A 16,337-nucleotide genomic window follows, 5' to 3' on the forward strand; every position below is an offset into this window, starting at 1 on the left:
ATTCTTTGTCTTTTGCCATTGGGCAAATCATTTTAACCCTTCTTGGACCTCAATTTAGGACTAAATGATATTAAATGATATTCCAGTTCTCTGAATCCTAGGACCTGATTACATCATCTCTAGTAAAAGCACTAGAGACTGAAGGACTAGGACTATCAACGAACATTTAAGCACCTCCTGTGTGCTAGGCATGGTGAAAAATACAGCATACGCTAGCAGAATAAGTGCTAGATTTAGAATCTAAGTCCCAGAATAAAATCCAGGTTTCATAGTTTACTAGCTATATGATCTTAGGCAAGACCCTTTCTCTTTCTGACTGTTCACATTTTCATCTGTAATGACTTTTGTATTACCTTCTTCACAAGCTTGTCCTGAAAAAATGTATTCTAAAACTCAGAGAACTATAGAAATATGAACTTCTATTAGAGAATGTCCTCATGTGTACTAAGATCTTTATTAAATATATTGGATATCTAATAATAACTAGAATTAATGGAGTCTTCTAAGGTTTGCAAAGGGCTTTTCAAATGCTACCTCATTTTATCCTCACAATAACCCTGGGAGGTAAGCATTTTTATTATCTTCATTTTACAGATAAGGAAACTGAGGCAAACTGAAATTAAATGACTTGCTCAAGGTCACATAGCTAATAAGTGTCTGAGGCTGAATTGAGACTCAGGTCTTCTTGAGTCTAGGTTCAGCACTCTATCCACTGCACTATCTGACCGCCATATACATATGGGAATGGATATTGATCACACTTGGGAAATCAGTGAAAGATGGGAGAGTAAGGTTGCTGGTGGTTTTTCATGGGGACAATGCCTAAGAAATAAGATGTATCCTAAGCATTCAGTTACTTAAAAGTAATGACACATATAAGTAATGGGGGGCGACATGTATCCTTGGGACCAGTCTATATAAACCTTTTTCATTGGGAAGCAGCATTATACAGGGGTAAGAATATTAGATTTGGAATCAGAGAACATGAGTTCAAATACTAGTTCTAATGTTTGGGATTGGATTATATAGCCTCTGAGCTTCCTTCCAACTCTAGATCTGATTCCATATAAAAAATAAACCAATCCCTGCTCCCCCCCCCCAATTTATTACCTGCAATAGCCTTGGATAAGTCAATGAATTCCTCCAGCTCAAGTTTTTTCCTATATAGATTGAAGAAGTTAGACTAGGAGACCATTAAATTCATGTTTAATAATAAATCTATATGATTTGAACCAACCTGGTACTTGATGCAGGCAGTGTTGGGCAATCTGACTCCAGGGATAGAATTTAAGAGAGGAGGTTCAATCAGAAAGTGAGGAAAGCTAAGAAAGGTGAAGGCCTAAGGACACCTGTAAGTTATACTTTGTTCATTAATGTGATCTTTCTTTTAGTGCTAGTAATAAAAACTCCTTAAAAAACAACTACAGAAGAGTCATCTATTGACATCCTTGAGCGAAAAGGAATCAAGAGCCTTGGTGTTCCTTGTGAGATGAAAGCAGAGTGATGAGGAGACCAGGTTGGAGAAGAAGGATGAAAGTAATAAACTATGGGAGGGAGCTGGGAAATCATATTCTAGGATCTGTTTTTGAGGAATAAAGAGAAGCATTACTAAGAAGCATTTACATACCTTCCCCTACATGTCAGGGCTTCCTAAAAGTGCTTTCTACAAATATTATCTCTTTGGATTCTCACAAGAACTCTGTGAGGTAAGTGCTATTATTCTCCTCATTGTACAGTTATGTATTTACATTTTACGGTTATAAATTTTTCAATAATTTAATGAGACAAACAGAGGTTAGGTGACTCATCCAGGGTTACACAGCTAGTAAGTTGTCTGAGGTCAGATTCAAACTTGGGACCTCCTGACTCAGCCCAGAGCTGTCTTCAATGTGCTGCCATGCTTACTCTTTGAAGAAAAATAGGAATTCCAAATGTGCAGTAGGGCTATGGAATTCCAGGCATTTGTTCAATAAACAAACTATTTAATTCATCATTTATTTAAAAAGTCTTTCTTAAATAGTGACCATATCACTATGTTTCAAGTACTTGGAGCTGAAGATACAGAAAAAAAAGAAAGAAAACTTTGTCTTCAAGGAGCTTACAATCAACTGAAAGAAAATATGTGTGCTTAAAAATAAGGGTGCTCTCTCTGTCTCTCTGTCTCTCTTTCTCTCTCTCTCTCTCTCTCTCTCTCTCTCTTTTCTCTCTCCCTCTCTTTTGCTCTCCCTCTGTCTCTCTCTCTCTTTCTTTCTCCCCCCTCCCCATAAGTATATACCTATCATTATTAATGACTAAAAGGTAACTATAAAATGACAAATTTACAGGAGTCATAGAATTTAATCCTGGTCTTGCATGCCAATAATGTACAGGAAATCAGAGACCCTAATCTTTCTTACCATTCTTGCTTAAAAAATATTTATTTGCTTATAACATTATAATTCCCAGGTATCTCCCCCACTCCCTCTCCTCTCATCATTTACTAGTTCTTTCTCTGGAGGTGATATACACAAGTCATTCTTCCCCCACTTTCTGAGTAAACCTCTTCTCTTAAAGCCTTAAATCCCCTGAGCCAGAGTGCCTAACTTTGCCTGGGTTAAATTATGTGTATGTACACTTATACACGCATATACACATATGTATGTAATCTACTGTACCTCTATATAGTATGTAATATTATATGATATACCTATTATATGTCTATACAGATATATAGATTCTATATATGGTTATATACCTACTCTAGAGCTATAGAAATATATTTTTTCTATTGGGACAGCTATTATATATCTATCTACATAAGCTATATATCTAGTATATATTTATTTGTTATAATATTTGTTATAATTTGTTACATTATTCTATTATTACATATAGACATACTATTATTACATACATGCTAATATAATATGATGTGATAATACAAAAATACAATAATATACATACATAATATAGGTACCTACTATATATGTATATAGAACTTTATTTTATATCTATATAAAATGTATTGTATGTATGTAAATATGTAAATATGTATGTATTTTATATCTATACAAGGTTATTTCTGGGGGGATTAGACTAGGCTTCTTGGATATGAGGTAGCACTAAAATAAGTCATGAAGGATGCACAGAATCTCCATGAGGATGGGGTTAAATGAGAGTCCATTCTAGACATGGGTGAGAGGTCAAGGTGGGATAGAGGTCAAGAGAGAGATAGAGATAAATGGAAAGTAGCCCAATTTGACTGGGATCTGAGGGCATGCTTAATTTCAATCCCTGATCAAAATGTCAGAAAACTGCAAAGAATGGCAATTCCTCCTTCTCCTTTCACATTGACCCATAGTATCTCATTAAGACAATATGGTTACTTAGCATCCTTTTGCCAGTCATTCCTTTTTCTTGGCATCTGATTGCTACTCTCCTCTTCCCACAAATCAACACAGAGGGATGAACACTTTTCCATGGAAGTAAATTGACTTTGGTTTGGCAAGAGGGCTATCCTTGCTTTAACATGGGGTCCATTTATCCCACTTTTGTCTCTTTGGGGTTTTGGAGGGCAGCACTTTTCTTCCCTGGATTTGTCAGTCTGTTTTTGAAGCTGACTCTTCAAAGAACACAAGCCAACTGGATTAGTGACAGCTGGGTTTGAGCCTACAAAAGGAGGCAGTATGCTGCAGAAAGTCTATTTTGAGCACTGAACTTTGACCTTGATTCCTCCCTTACAATTATTTCTCTTCTAGATTTAAGCTCCCATTTTATTTGATGAAAAAAAAACCCACCTCTATTCTTTCTTCTTTCTAGTGGTACCAATGGATGTGTTCTTGACAGTCACTCTTCCAGGATGGGGCTATTGGAAAAGCACTGCTTAAAGAATCAGAATACCTGGACTGGAGGTTCAGGGCTGTCATATAGTATGTATGGCCCTGGGCAAGTTGCTTAGTCTCCCTGATCCACCCTGTCCTTGTCAGTAAAGATCACTTTCAGCTAAGTCTTCGATCCCATGAAATAGGAACCTGTAGTATCAATGGGTCAAGAGATGCAATTGAGCAGGGCTGTTAGGATAACTCTTAGAAACAGGTTTTTTTTTTCATTGAGCACCCACTTGATAGGCAGTTCTGCACTGGTCTCAAGAGCTAAACATGTGTTTGATTAAAGCCCCTCTCTGGCAGTAAGGTAGTACTGTGGATAGAGGTCTGGAGTCAGTTATCTTCCTGAGTTAAAATCTAGCCTCGGATCTCTTACTAGCTGTATGACCCTGTGCATGTCACTTTACCCTGTTTGCCTCAGATTCCTCATATGTCAAATGACCTAGAGAAGGAAATGGCAACCCTGTCTGTGTGACCTTGGACAAGTCACTTAACTTGGTTTACCTCAGTTTCCTCATCTATCAGATGAGGTGGAAAAGGACCACCTTTTGGTCCTTTTGCACTGGAGCAAACCACTCCAGTATCTGCCAAGAAAACTTCAAATGGGGTCAAAAGAACTGAAAAGAAAAACCCTTTCTATATGCATGTAAAAATAACTCCAATTTTATCTTATTTCAATACTCAGATCTCTCAAATGTAGACACTCTGTTGTTGAAGATTTCAACTTACCTTCTTCCTCACTAAAATTCTGTCCATCTTATTCTAGAGCATCTCTACAGAGGAGCTACCCAACATCAGCAAGTATTCCTTTAGTTCTTTTCACATTTCTGGGATACAAGGACAAAACTCAGACTGTCTGCTGATGCCTGGTCCCTCACTCTTGCTCCCAAGCTAGTCCATCTTCATATACAAGTCTTTGAAGCTGTCTTTTTATCCTACTTCTTAAATGTACCTTCTCATTGTAGTTTGTCCTTCTTTTTTAAAGGCCAGTGACATCATGGGATAATGTCTTGAATAGTGTGTGAATTGGATTTAAGTGAGGCAGAGATGCACAATCATCAGCCTCATTCTCTCTTTCAGAGTCACTAAAGTCCATGCTAAGACAAAAGTGAGGATGACTGGTGATGGCCTGGGATGCAATGGATGACCTCAGCATGCTTAGTGTCTGACCAAGTTCAAGCTGTCCACAGGGCCATGTTCAGCCACATTCAGGGTTGTTGGAACAAATTGTTCTCATTGGTCCATCCTGCCAGGGAAAGTCTTCACAAACTTGGGGTACAAAATCCCCTTAAGGGGGCAGCTGGGTGGCTCAGTGGATTGAGAGTCAGGCCTAGAGATGGGAGGTCCTGGGTTCAAATCTGGCTTCAGACACTTCCCAGCTGTGTGACCCTGGGCAAGTCACTTGACCCCTATTTCCTAGCCCTTACCACTCTTCTGCCTTGGAGCCAATACACAGTATTGATTCCAAGATGGAAGGTAAGGGTTTAAAAAAAATACCCTTAACTCCCCAACAAGTTTGAGACCTGTCAGTTTGTTACTAATATATTGTAGTCAATTTATAACCTCTACATATCTTTCTTTCCATTGCCCTTTGGTTATAACCATCTTACAAAATTAGAGTTAGAGATGTTGAATTATTTACTCAAGATTCAGTGAAGACTAGTTATGAAATCAGGTGTCTTGACATCTATATTTCTGACCTAATGACTTCCATTACAGCCTTAATTTTTATGATTACCTATAGATATTTGACATATATGAATCTGGGTGCATTTCTCCATATTTGGCATCCAGACCTGTGATTTCACTGGGGAGAACTCCAAGTGTCAAATCTTCCTCCTTCAATAGAGATTAGCAACCCAGCTATAATTGATAGTCTTAGATCAGTCTGAGACACTAAGAAATTAAGTGATGTGGTTCATTGTGACCCAATAAATATGGTCAGAAGTAGAATTTAACTCCAGACCATCCCATGACTTTAAGACAAGATCTCCATCCATTATGCCAGGCTGCCTGTCATGTTTATCTACATCATATGAATCTAACATAATCTACATAATACAAATCACTAAGACTCAAGAAGCTCATAATTAACCAATATACTGTAGTTAGAAATAATACGTGAACTATAAACATTCTAACATGTTGACAGATAACCATGCTATATGTCCTCCTGAAAGAATTGAGAAACAAAAGAAAGAGAATAACACGAGAGCAGAAAAATGCACTAATCAAATCCATAATCAACTCTGAAGATGAATTAAGAGTTCTAATCAAAACACAATGGCACCAAGTTGCAACAGGTTGTGTTCTTGAAGCTTTGATTTCTTCCCAGTGGCCTCTTCAGTTTTATTTTAAACATCTGAAACACCCACAGAGGATTTCAATCACCTCTAATTACTTTCCTAAGAATGAGCCCAAGTTAAACAGCAATCAGCTCCTAAAAATGGAAAATACTAAAGAGATCCTTTTTGCTGTTGCTTCTTTAAAAAAAAAAGTATGTGGGGAGATAGTTAACAGTTCTCTTCAAATATGCTTTGACAGTTTCTTAAATTATGGTCTTCTTGACAGAGGTTTCTGGGCTAATTCAGAACCTGTCTCCAAAGCAATTTTTTTTTGTACATGGTCATGATTTATGCTATAGATAAAGAAAACCAATGTTATAAATATTCATTCTTGGGGAAAGGCCCAGGTGTCACAATAAACCAAAAAAGGAATCCAGTAGGGATCTCCCAGTTCTCTCCCATAAAAAGGGGGGAAATAGATCATAGTCTATGCACTACAGGCCTTAAAACACATTAATAGAGTTCACAGAGAGATTCAATTTTCTGTACAGCTGTTTGTTGGTAGTTCTGGTGCCTATGAGACAAATTGAAGGCATCTGAATTTCCGATGGAGAGGGGGCATGTTAGAGGACCCTAATGAGGAGCTATGGAGTAAGAAACTAGAGAAAGACAATATTTAAAGTTCTCTACAAATCTTAAAGTGCTAGATAGATATTGGTTATTATCATTATTCCTTTCTCCTTTTCCTGTATTCAGTATATTAATCTAAAATGAATGTTCAATATGAGTCAGCAGTATGCTGCGGCAGCCAAAAACTTTAGTGGAGGCTGCACTGAGAGGCATGACTTCCAAGAATAGGAGGTCGTTATCCCAGCATCATTGCCATCATCAGACATCATCTGAGGTATTTTCTGGGCACCACAGTTTAAGGTCATTAATAAATTGGAAAATGTTGGGAGCAGGGTAACAAGTATAGCAAAGGACCTTGAATATCTAACACAAGAGAATCAATTAAAAGAACTGGGGATAATTAGCCGAGAAAAGAGAAGAGTCAAGGGAGACAAAATATTGGTCTTTAATTTTGCCAAGGGCTGCCATGAGGAAGAATGATCAAATTGATTCAACTTGGTCCCAGAGAACAGAAAGCCAGAAGCAACAGATTAAAGTCACAAAGAAGTCAATTTAGGCTTGATGTCAGGAAAAGCTTACTACAAATTAGAGTGCCCTAAAAGTGGAATCAGTTTCCTTAATTGGTAATGGCTTCCCCCTCCTTGGAAGTCTTTAAATCACCGCTGGATAACCACTACTTGTTGACTCTACTGTAGTGTGGATTCCTTTCAGTCTGAGCTGCTGAGGTCCTCCAACTTCCACATTTTGTGATTCTGCATTCTCTGATAAGGCAAGCTCTTCCTATTCCTGGGATGAAGTATTATAGTCTATGGAAGATATGTTTAGAGTATGGAGGGCAATGTAAATCCCGTCAGTCATTCAGGATATGAATATTCTATGGCAAGTATACATTTTTGCAGTCTCTTTCTGTCAAATACACATTACAATTGCATCTGGTATCTGTGGCTCCTCTATGGAATTCAAGCATTTCTTACAGAAATGCAGGGTTGAAATGGCCAAAATTTCTTTGTGATGGTCAGAGGAGGAGCATCCCAATGCTCTCTGGCTTAAACTCTATGTAGATTTAGATCATCTTCCCCCCCCCCCCATGTCTGTCTCTACAGACTTTCTATCTCTATAGACTAAAAATTACAAAGATAAGATATTACTCCATTCAACTTTTGTCTTGCTCTTACTCCTCAACTCACAACTTCTGCCTCTCTTAACTATTCTGCCCCATCGTCTCCTTTTTTCTCTTTCTCCACTTCCTAATTTTTAAGCACCTGTATTCCTGGATGTACAATTCCAATCTCTTGACCTCACAATGGTCAATTCCTTCTTTAATAAAATGGAGAAAGAAGTACACCACTGGCTTCCAACTCTCCTCTGTGCCTTTCTAACTATCTTTCAAAGTTCAGCTTAAGCCTTACTTTCTCCTTTGAGGTTGTCCCAGGCGACTCAGACCCTTGCTAAATTCCATGAGTTCCTCAGTTTGAGTCTAGGCTAGGGAGATCCAGGATACAGCACCTGCTCTACTGGGAATAGCTCCAAAGAAGTTCAAACTTTCACAGGAAGATGAGTAATTAGAGAACAAAAGGTGGCCAGTCTGGGTATTTCCTGCTGCTACAGTGAAATGTTCTATTAAGACTTTAGGCAGACATCCCCAGGTGATTTCAATAGGGACCAAATGGAAAAATCCAACACATGATTTCTCTCATGACTAGAACATAGGGTCTTAGATGGGATTGGACAAAACACATAGTGAAGTGATGACAAGTAAAGTTCAGATAAAGATGGCGGTTTTGATAATTAAGGAAGTAGGGCAATGGAGTAAAAAGGGCTTAAATGCTGCCAATAGCCCTAAGGAAAACCATCAACCTTTCAATTTAATTAAATGAATACTTATTAAGTAACTACAAGGTACAAGCCTTTTACTAAGTGCTAGAAGGAAGGAAGGAAAAAAGGAAACAAGCATTTATTAAGAATCTATTATATAGGGGCAGCTAGGTGGCTCATTGGATTGAGAGCCAGGCCTAGAGATGGGATGGTCCTAGTTTCAAATCTTGCCTTAGATATTTCTTAGCTGTGTGACCCTGGACAAGTTACTTAACCCCCATTGCCTAGCCCTTACCACTCTTCTGCCTTGGAACCAATGCATGGTATTGATTCTAAGATGGATTGTGAGGGTTTAAAAAAAATCCTTCCATCCTGTGAAGGGGAATTGAAATCTGTTCTCAGACACTTTCTAACTGTGTGACCCTGGGCAAGTTACTTGACTCCCATTGATTAGCTCTTATCACTCTTCTGACTTGGAACCAATACATTCTAAGATTCTAAGATGGAAAATTAGGGTTTAAATAAAAAAAAGAAAAAGAAGAATCTATTGTGTGTTAGGTATTGTGCTAAGCACTTTACAAATAGTTTATCATTTGGAGGTAGATGCTATTTTTATCCCTACATTATAATTGAAGAAACTGAGGCAAGCAGAAGAATTACTGGGGATAAAGGCAAAAAAATCTCTAACAACTCACCTCCTGACATCAAGGAGTTTCCATTTTTCTATGGGGATGGAATGGATACAGCACTTAAGCACATAAATAAATTCAAGATAATATGAGGGAGACCTGGAACCACTTATAGGATAACAGAAAGTGACACTGAGCTGAACTTTAAGAGAAGAAACAGATTTTAAAGGTAGATATGAAGAAACAGAGTATTCTAGACATGGAAGAGAATGTCACAAAGTTTTCCCCTCCAGAACCATCTCTGATTATCTCACAAACTGTGTCACTGAAGAAGGCTTCTTTCACTCTCAGGTTACCAGAAAACAATGGACAAAAACAAGGAGATCCCAAACATTTGTACTGTCTGATTCAGTGAATGAGCAGAATAGTACTTATTAAGTTCTTACCATGGTACATGGTAAGTATATAGGACACAGATATAAAAGTGAGATTCTCCCTGTCCTCAAGAAACTTAGATTCTCAAAGGTTTTTCTTATACTGTAAAGTTGATTGTATTATAAAGAAGATGATGCCATAGAGGTAGGTAACGTCTCTTGGTGGGCAGAGAACCCTGACTTTTGGGACTCTGTTTACCTCTATGACTTTTCCTCTTTGGCTCTATTCTTTCATGCTATGTATATTCCTGGGAAAATCTGATGTAATGCAGTATATTGAGTTCTTATGCAGGAAGTGTGAAATGGAGCTAGTAACAATGAGTTTGAGTTATTAGGTCAATAGTAACTAACTTTTTGAGGACATCTTCTGAGTCCTCTGTTTTCTTGGGCATACTTGGCACTGAGCTGCCATAGGACCCTGAAAATTTAAGGATTTTTATATATAGTCATGCAATACCCAATAAAGACCAGCATCTCAGATCTAGTTCAGAATTCATTTTTCCCCTTAGGGTTTTTCAATCAAGAATTTACATACATTAGAAGGGCATTAAAAATCTCCCTTGGTATGAATAATTTCAAACTCCAATTTTTCTCCTTATTTTCCTAATGTCATTATATTTCTTTAAGACTCAATTAAAATCCCACCTTCTTCAGGAGACCTTTCCCATTCTTCCCTGCTACTAGAATCTCCCTCTCTATTCCCTCCATCTACTTTCACTATATGTCCTGTATGTGCCTAGTGGTTTATACATTGTTTCCCCTATTAGAATATAAATTTCTTGAGAGCAGGGGCTATTTCTTGCCCTATCCCCCCCCAACTTTTTGTATAATAAATTCTTAACACAATGCCTGGTACATAGTAAGAATTTAATACATACTTGCTGACTCAGTGACTTAAATTTTCTCGAATACAGGAGGATGTCCCAAGTCACTATTCTGACTGACCCCAATGTCTTCCCACCCTTCCCACCCAATACTCAAGGACAAATAAAGCAGAGGGTTGCAACTGTACATGACTCCATCTAAATTCATAAGATGCATGTGCCATTTTCCATTCCAAAGGTCATGCGGATGAATATTGTGCTTTATGGCATGAAAAGAATGTTGAGAAAAAAAATGGCACCATCACAATTTATAACACTGAAGAAAATCATACTGTCCTGTTCCATGCCATTATTTAAGCTCTCAGATGCAAATAGCTATTAGCTTGTTTGGCATACTAAGCAATATGCTATCTACCACTTTTGAAACTAATCTGGGTTTAGAACAACAATGAACTTTCTGAAATACATAATTTCAAATGTTTGTTTCAACAAGTATGTAGGGAAAGTACATTGACCAGAAAGGCTACAATGGTATTGAGGTTTTCCTGTTGTTACAGAATTTTGGGGTACAATATGATGAGCTCATCTGCTGCTGCTATCCTGCCTTGAATTCGTACCCACCCTCTTCTGCATTCCACCTTTTGGTATCTTGGGCATGGGCACCATTAGCTAATATTACAGAGATGGCAGAAAGGTTGTGGAGATAGCCCAAAGCAGGTAGGGAATTCACAATGGATTTCCTTCTGATACTGCCATCCATTCCAGAGTTTGGACAAGTAGTATAAGTAAGCTGATAAAGTACCAGTAACGAGGCTAGTTTACCTCTGTAAACTGAGTTATATGTGGGATCTCACAGAGGACAATGAAACTAGTGGAAAAACTCAGTGACCCTAGGCATTTGTATGTGTGCAACCAACAACACAAGTAGTATATGTCCTCCAATTTCTCTCTATTTGGGTGATCACATAAAGTGTCAGTGGGTCAACAAGCATTTATTAAGCACCCACTATCTTCCAGGTTGGAAAACAAAATGGTAAATCATTCTAGTATCTTTTCCAAGAGTTGGACATGACTGACCAAGTACAACAACAATGTGCCAGGCACTACACTAAGTTCTAAGGATACAAAGAGGCAAAAACAAACAAACAAATTACAACAACAAAACCAGTCCCTGATCTCATGGATCTCATAGTGAAAAGAAGGAGACAACATGCTAACAAGTTAAAGGATAAATTGGAAAGAGTCAATAGAAGGAAGACATTAGCATTAAGGAAGATCAAGAGAGACTTCTTGTAGAAAGTGAGATTTTAGCTGTGCACTGAAAGAAGTCAGAAAGGACAGGAGACAGTGATGAAGAGGGAGAGAATTCCAGGAATGGGAGAAAACCAGTGCCTGCAGCCAAGAAATAGTGGGAAGAACAGCAAAAGGGCTAGTGTCACTGGACTGAAAAGTCTGAAGAGTGGAGACACAAACTCCATGAAAAAAGGGATTGCTAAGTGTAGAATTACATTCGAGATTCTAGGTAGGAAGGAGGCATAAAGGATATAGCACTGGACTTGGGAGTTGGGAAGACAAGTTCAAATCTTGCCTCAAACACTTAATAAGCTTTATAACCCTGTTTGAGTCATTTAATCGCTCTCTGCCTCAGTTTCTTCTTCTGTAAAAATTGAAGTAGCAACAGCACTTGCCTCAAAGTTTGTTGTAAGGTTAAAATGAGAGCTATAAAGAGCTTTGCAGACCTTAGTGTTCTATAAATGTTAGTTATTATCACTCATTAGAGGTTTGCATTTCTGACTTTTAGACTGCACTATCCCTGGTAAAGGCTCACTTCCCCTCTATGAATTTCATTTAACATAAAAAATACAGCTTTATGGAACCTATTATTTCATAGGCTTTCATTCAAATAGTGCAAAGAGGAGGGTAACAATTGCAGGAATTACAGATAGTAACTGGAAGAAAAGTAGCCCAGCAGGAATGGCCTGTCTGTGCTCTATGGATAGCCTCTCACAGCATTAGTTCTGCTACTGTTTGAACCCAGGATTGTATCACCACTCATATCCTGTAGGCAATGTAAAGAAAATGCTCCCCTTTCCTTGGGCAGTATGAGCTGGCTTTTAAGACTCACCTCCATACCTTTTCAACATATCAGGCATCAGCGGCCATCATATAAGGGAAACTGCAGTTGATAGGGTGGGGTCTTTGATGGAGGAAGGGCAACCCCTTGCTTAGCTACTACCAGAATCTTAAACTTAAGCTACTGGTAGGATTCTCATAAGAAGCAAGATGTCATGGCATTGGTGTTAAAATCTACAGAAGTAAGCTCACATACAATGAATACATTTCAGTATCTGGAGGGCATTTATGCACAGCCAAGAAGGGTTGTTGACTGCAATCTTCAAGGGGGGGCTTGAGTGAAGAGCTTAAAAACTGGCTGGCAGAGCATCTATTTCCAGATAACCTACTAAGGTTAAAGAGGGGAAGAGAGAGTACAGATAGGAGTAGAGAATCAGGTACTAGGGGAACCCAGAGACCATTCAGCAAAATATCAGCTAGGAGAATTCAGTATTCCCAGGGTTGATATGCTACACACTGGAGCATAACAGTTATATTCAACTTTTCTGCCTGACCCAAAAGGTCTTTGCTGTAAGACAGTCAAAAATCAGAGCCTATACCCCACCCTGTCACCATAAAAGCAAGACAGCAGGCCAAAAGCACCAATTGGCAGCCATGATTCTTTTCCTTAAGAGAGGTTGGGGGCTAGCCATCACAGATCTAAGTAGGAGATGTGATCTCTTTCTTTCAGATAAGACAGTTTTCCATGACCTGCCACCTAAGAGACAGATCCCAGATTTCAGGCATGATATCACTACAAAAGCCACCCCATACTATCAACCCATCAGCATGAGGAGGGAGGTGCCAGTCAGCTAGGACAGATTGTCTGCTCTCTTCAGATGGTGTGCCATGGACTGCTCACTGCTGCCTGCCTGCATGCCCTAGGTCCAGCATCACACCAACCCCAATGTCAGCTCTGAAAATTCTCCTTCAGAAATCATGATCCAACAAGCAGAAGGAATGCTTTTTCTACTCCCCCATAATCCTTGCTTGAATCTTGCATCAATGCTTAGAGCAATTCCATCTAGGTGCAAATAGATATGTCTCAAATGATTCTGCAACTAGAGATTAAACCATTGCTGGGGCTGACAAATACAAACTAACGCTTGCCATCTTAGACAAGCTGGTAATGCACTATGCCAGTGACTAGTTTAGCATTTTATCTTTATTACTCAAAGATATAAAATAACATTTTTCTTCCTGAAAAGCCATATCAGCATGCCTTCCTAGGAGTTATGAAATAGAAGCCTTACTATGCTCTCCACCAGTACAACCACCCAACATGCCAGAGCATCTCCATCACATACCTAGTAACCTCATACAAATCTCTATACCCCAAGGACTACTCTGGCCACACCCACCACCACCACCATGTCCCTTACAATCTCCAAACCTCAAACCCCTATCATAAAATGAGATTTCCATCCCCTCCCACATACTACTCATTCTCTTTCCAATTCATTCCTCACTCCCCAACACTTCAGTATCCTGAACCCCACCCCTCTCCCCTGACCAACAACCTTCTCTCTCACCTGGGTGTCAAATCCGTTTTCCACAGAGCTGCTCTTCCTCAGGGGGAGCCCATCCCCCGCAGGCTCATGCAGCCCCTGAGATTTCAGGGGTATCTGGCTCGAATAAACAGGCTTGGTCACCTCCACCTTGCTCCCAAACTTGAGGTAGCAAGGTTGGGGGCCAGCCCTGGCCATGGGCACATGCAGGATCGGTGCGGCACTGTGCACAGGTTTAGGCAGTCCCGATTTCATTTTGGAGGCGACCAGGATGGCTGGCATCTTCTTCTGCTTTCCTAACACGTTCCTGTCAGCTGCAGCAGCACCAGCAGCAGCAGCAGTAGCCCGGCAAAGGGAACGACGAGAAGGCAGAGAGGCAGCAGCCCTTACTTCGCCCACGAAGCTTCAACCAGTTTATTAAAATAATAACCGATAATAATAATGATCAGCTAGGAGCAGGCACACCTTCAGGAATCCCTGATCTGTTAGCTTGCCAGTCTTGATCTTGTTGGCCTCGGGGTACTATGGTCTGATATTGCTTCAGTCTTCTCCCTTTCTTAGATGTACTGAGGCTGTTTTAACTGCTCTTCCCTTCCACTGTCTTCTTCCTATAATTTTCCTTCTTGGAAACCCAGACTTTTACTTCCATTATCTTGTCACTGCATCTCCAAAATGAGGCAGTCCTTTGGAATAAAAATCCGCAGGAAAAAGGGGAGGGAGAAAGAGGGAGAGGGAGGAAGAAGGAAGAGAGAGAGAGAGAGAGAGAGAGAGAGAGAGAGAGAGAGAGAGAGAGAGAGAGAGAGAGAGAGAGAGAGAGAGAGAGAGAGAGAGAGAGAGAGAGAGAGATGCCAGCGAGAACTAGCAAGCAGGATTTCCAGCTTAAGATGTTTTTCTTCAGCCTTAGCCAAGAAGCAGATGTAGCTCTCAGTTCACGAATGACTGATGCCCTTGGACAAGAGCCTTAGAGAACCAAGCTTCTTAGTCTTAATATTTTAATATCTGCCAGGGATGATGAAGCCGGGAAGGAAATCGAGAGAAATCATAGAAGGCAGAACGGTCCGTGCATGACATGAGCTCACAAATGCCACCACCTCCCTTCCCCCTCAAAATCAATCCTGGGGGAAACCAAATTTCCCAGCACTTCCCAGGCCTGGGCGTATGTATATACGCTCTCTATGGAGTTAAAGGACAGAAACAGTCGTTGGCAAAGAAATCAGCAGTAACCCGGGCTGTGAGAGCGATCGAGAGCAGCGCCCACTTGTTTCCCTGCATGGGCAGCAGAGCAGGTCTGAGGCCAGAGCTGCCCAGAGTGCGCGCTGTAGCGGCGGTAGCAGCAACAGCACCAATAGCAGCCACTGCCTGTGCCTTAGTCTCCGAGACAGCGGCGGCGGTGGTGGCGGCGGCAGTAGCAGCAGCAGCAGCTATACCAAAGAAGGCTGCAGGGATTAGCCAGAGCGCGAGAAGCTTGCAAACTGACAGCCTCTCACCAGGGCTCCCCTGATTGGTGGGCCACGCTCCAATCAGAAACCCAAAAGCTGCCTGCAAAAGGGGCGGGGCTTCGACTCCAACAGCCGCCAGATTTCAGGATGCTGGGGGCTCTTGCTACTGCCTCCAAAGCTGCTGCAGAACTCGCTTCCCCGCTAAGGAGTGTGCTGGGGGCACTGCCCTGGAAGAACCGTGGGGCGGAGTCTCTGCAGCACCCCTGAAACGCAGTGGAAAGGGTCCAAATGCCTCTTCAAACACGTACACTGGCAGCAGCCGAACCGCCAAGAGGATGTCTCCACCCCAACCCCCCTCCACTGGTCACTTTTATAGTTTGAATTTGCCCGGAATAAGATCTCTGGCATTGCTCAGCTACTATCTGGTTTAAGGATCTGCTCCATTGAGCAACACTTCCCACTCATCCCCACCCCCTTCCCCATTTTTTTTTTTTAATTTAAGGAAATAGCCGTTTCTTCTCTAGCCATTCAAAAATACGCTGGAGTAAGTATTTTGGAGGGAGGTTGCCTCCCTAAATCTACTCCTCCCGGGCTTTCAAAGGCTACACATTTCACTGCAACTATTTGAAGTATTTACGGGCAAATACAATACCCAGGAAAAGCAGCCGCCCTAAACTAACTCCTTCTTACAACCTACAACAGACTCTGTAATTAGAGTGGCCCAGAGAGTATTCATGACATTGGCCGGCTCCAGAGAAACAATGCTTTGTTTGACTGGGGGAACCTGTCTCTGCCCTT

The 16,337-nt window shown here is 40.5% G+C and overlaps 1 protein-coding gene across 6 annotated transcripts in view; it reads right to left on the bottom strand.

The window, feature by feature from the left end:
• Positions 1-14,846, bottom strand: part of NAV2 (neuron navigator 2) — a 479,248-nt gene extending 464,402 nt beyond the window's left edge. For all 6 annotated transcript variants that reach the window (XM_001368048.4, XM_056802030.1, XM_056802028.1 and 3 more), the window contains exon 1: positions 14,125-14,846. In XM_001368048.4, the coding sequence (XP_001368085.2) occupies positions 14,125-14,382 (258 nt within the window). In that variant the 5' untranslated portion in view covers positions 14,383-14,846. The remainder of the gene's footprint in view (positions 1-14,124) is intronic.
• Positions 14,847-16,337: the final 1,491 nt, after the last annotated feature.

This window comes from Monodelphis domestica, chromosome 6 (genome assembly GCF_027887165.1).
Source record: "Monodelphis domestica isolate mMonDom1 chromosome 6, mMonDom1.pri, whole genome shotgun sequence".
In the NCBI taxonomy this organism is placed as follows: domain Eukaryota; kingdom Metazoa; phylum Chordata; class Mammalia; order Didelphimorphia; family Didelphidae; genus Monodelphis; species Monodelphis domestica.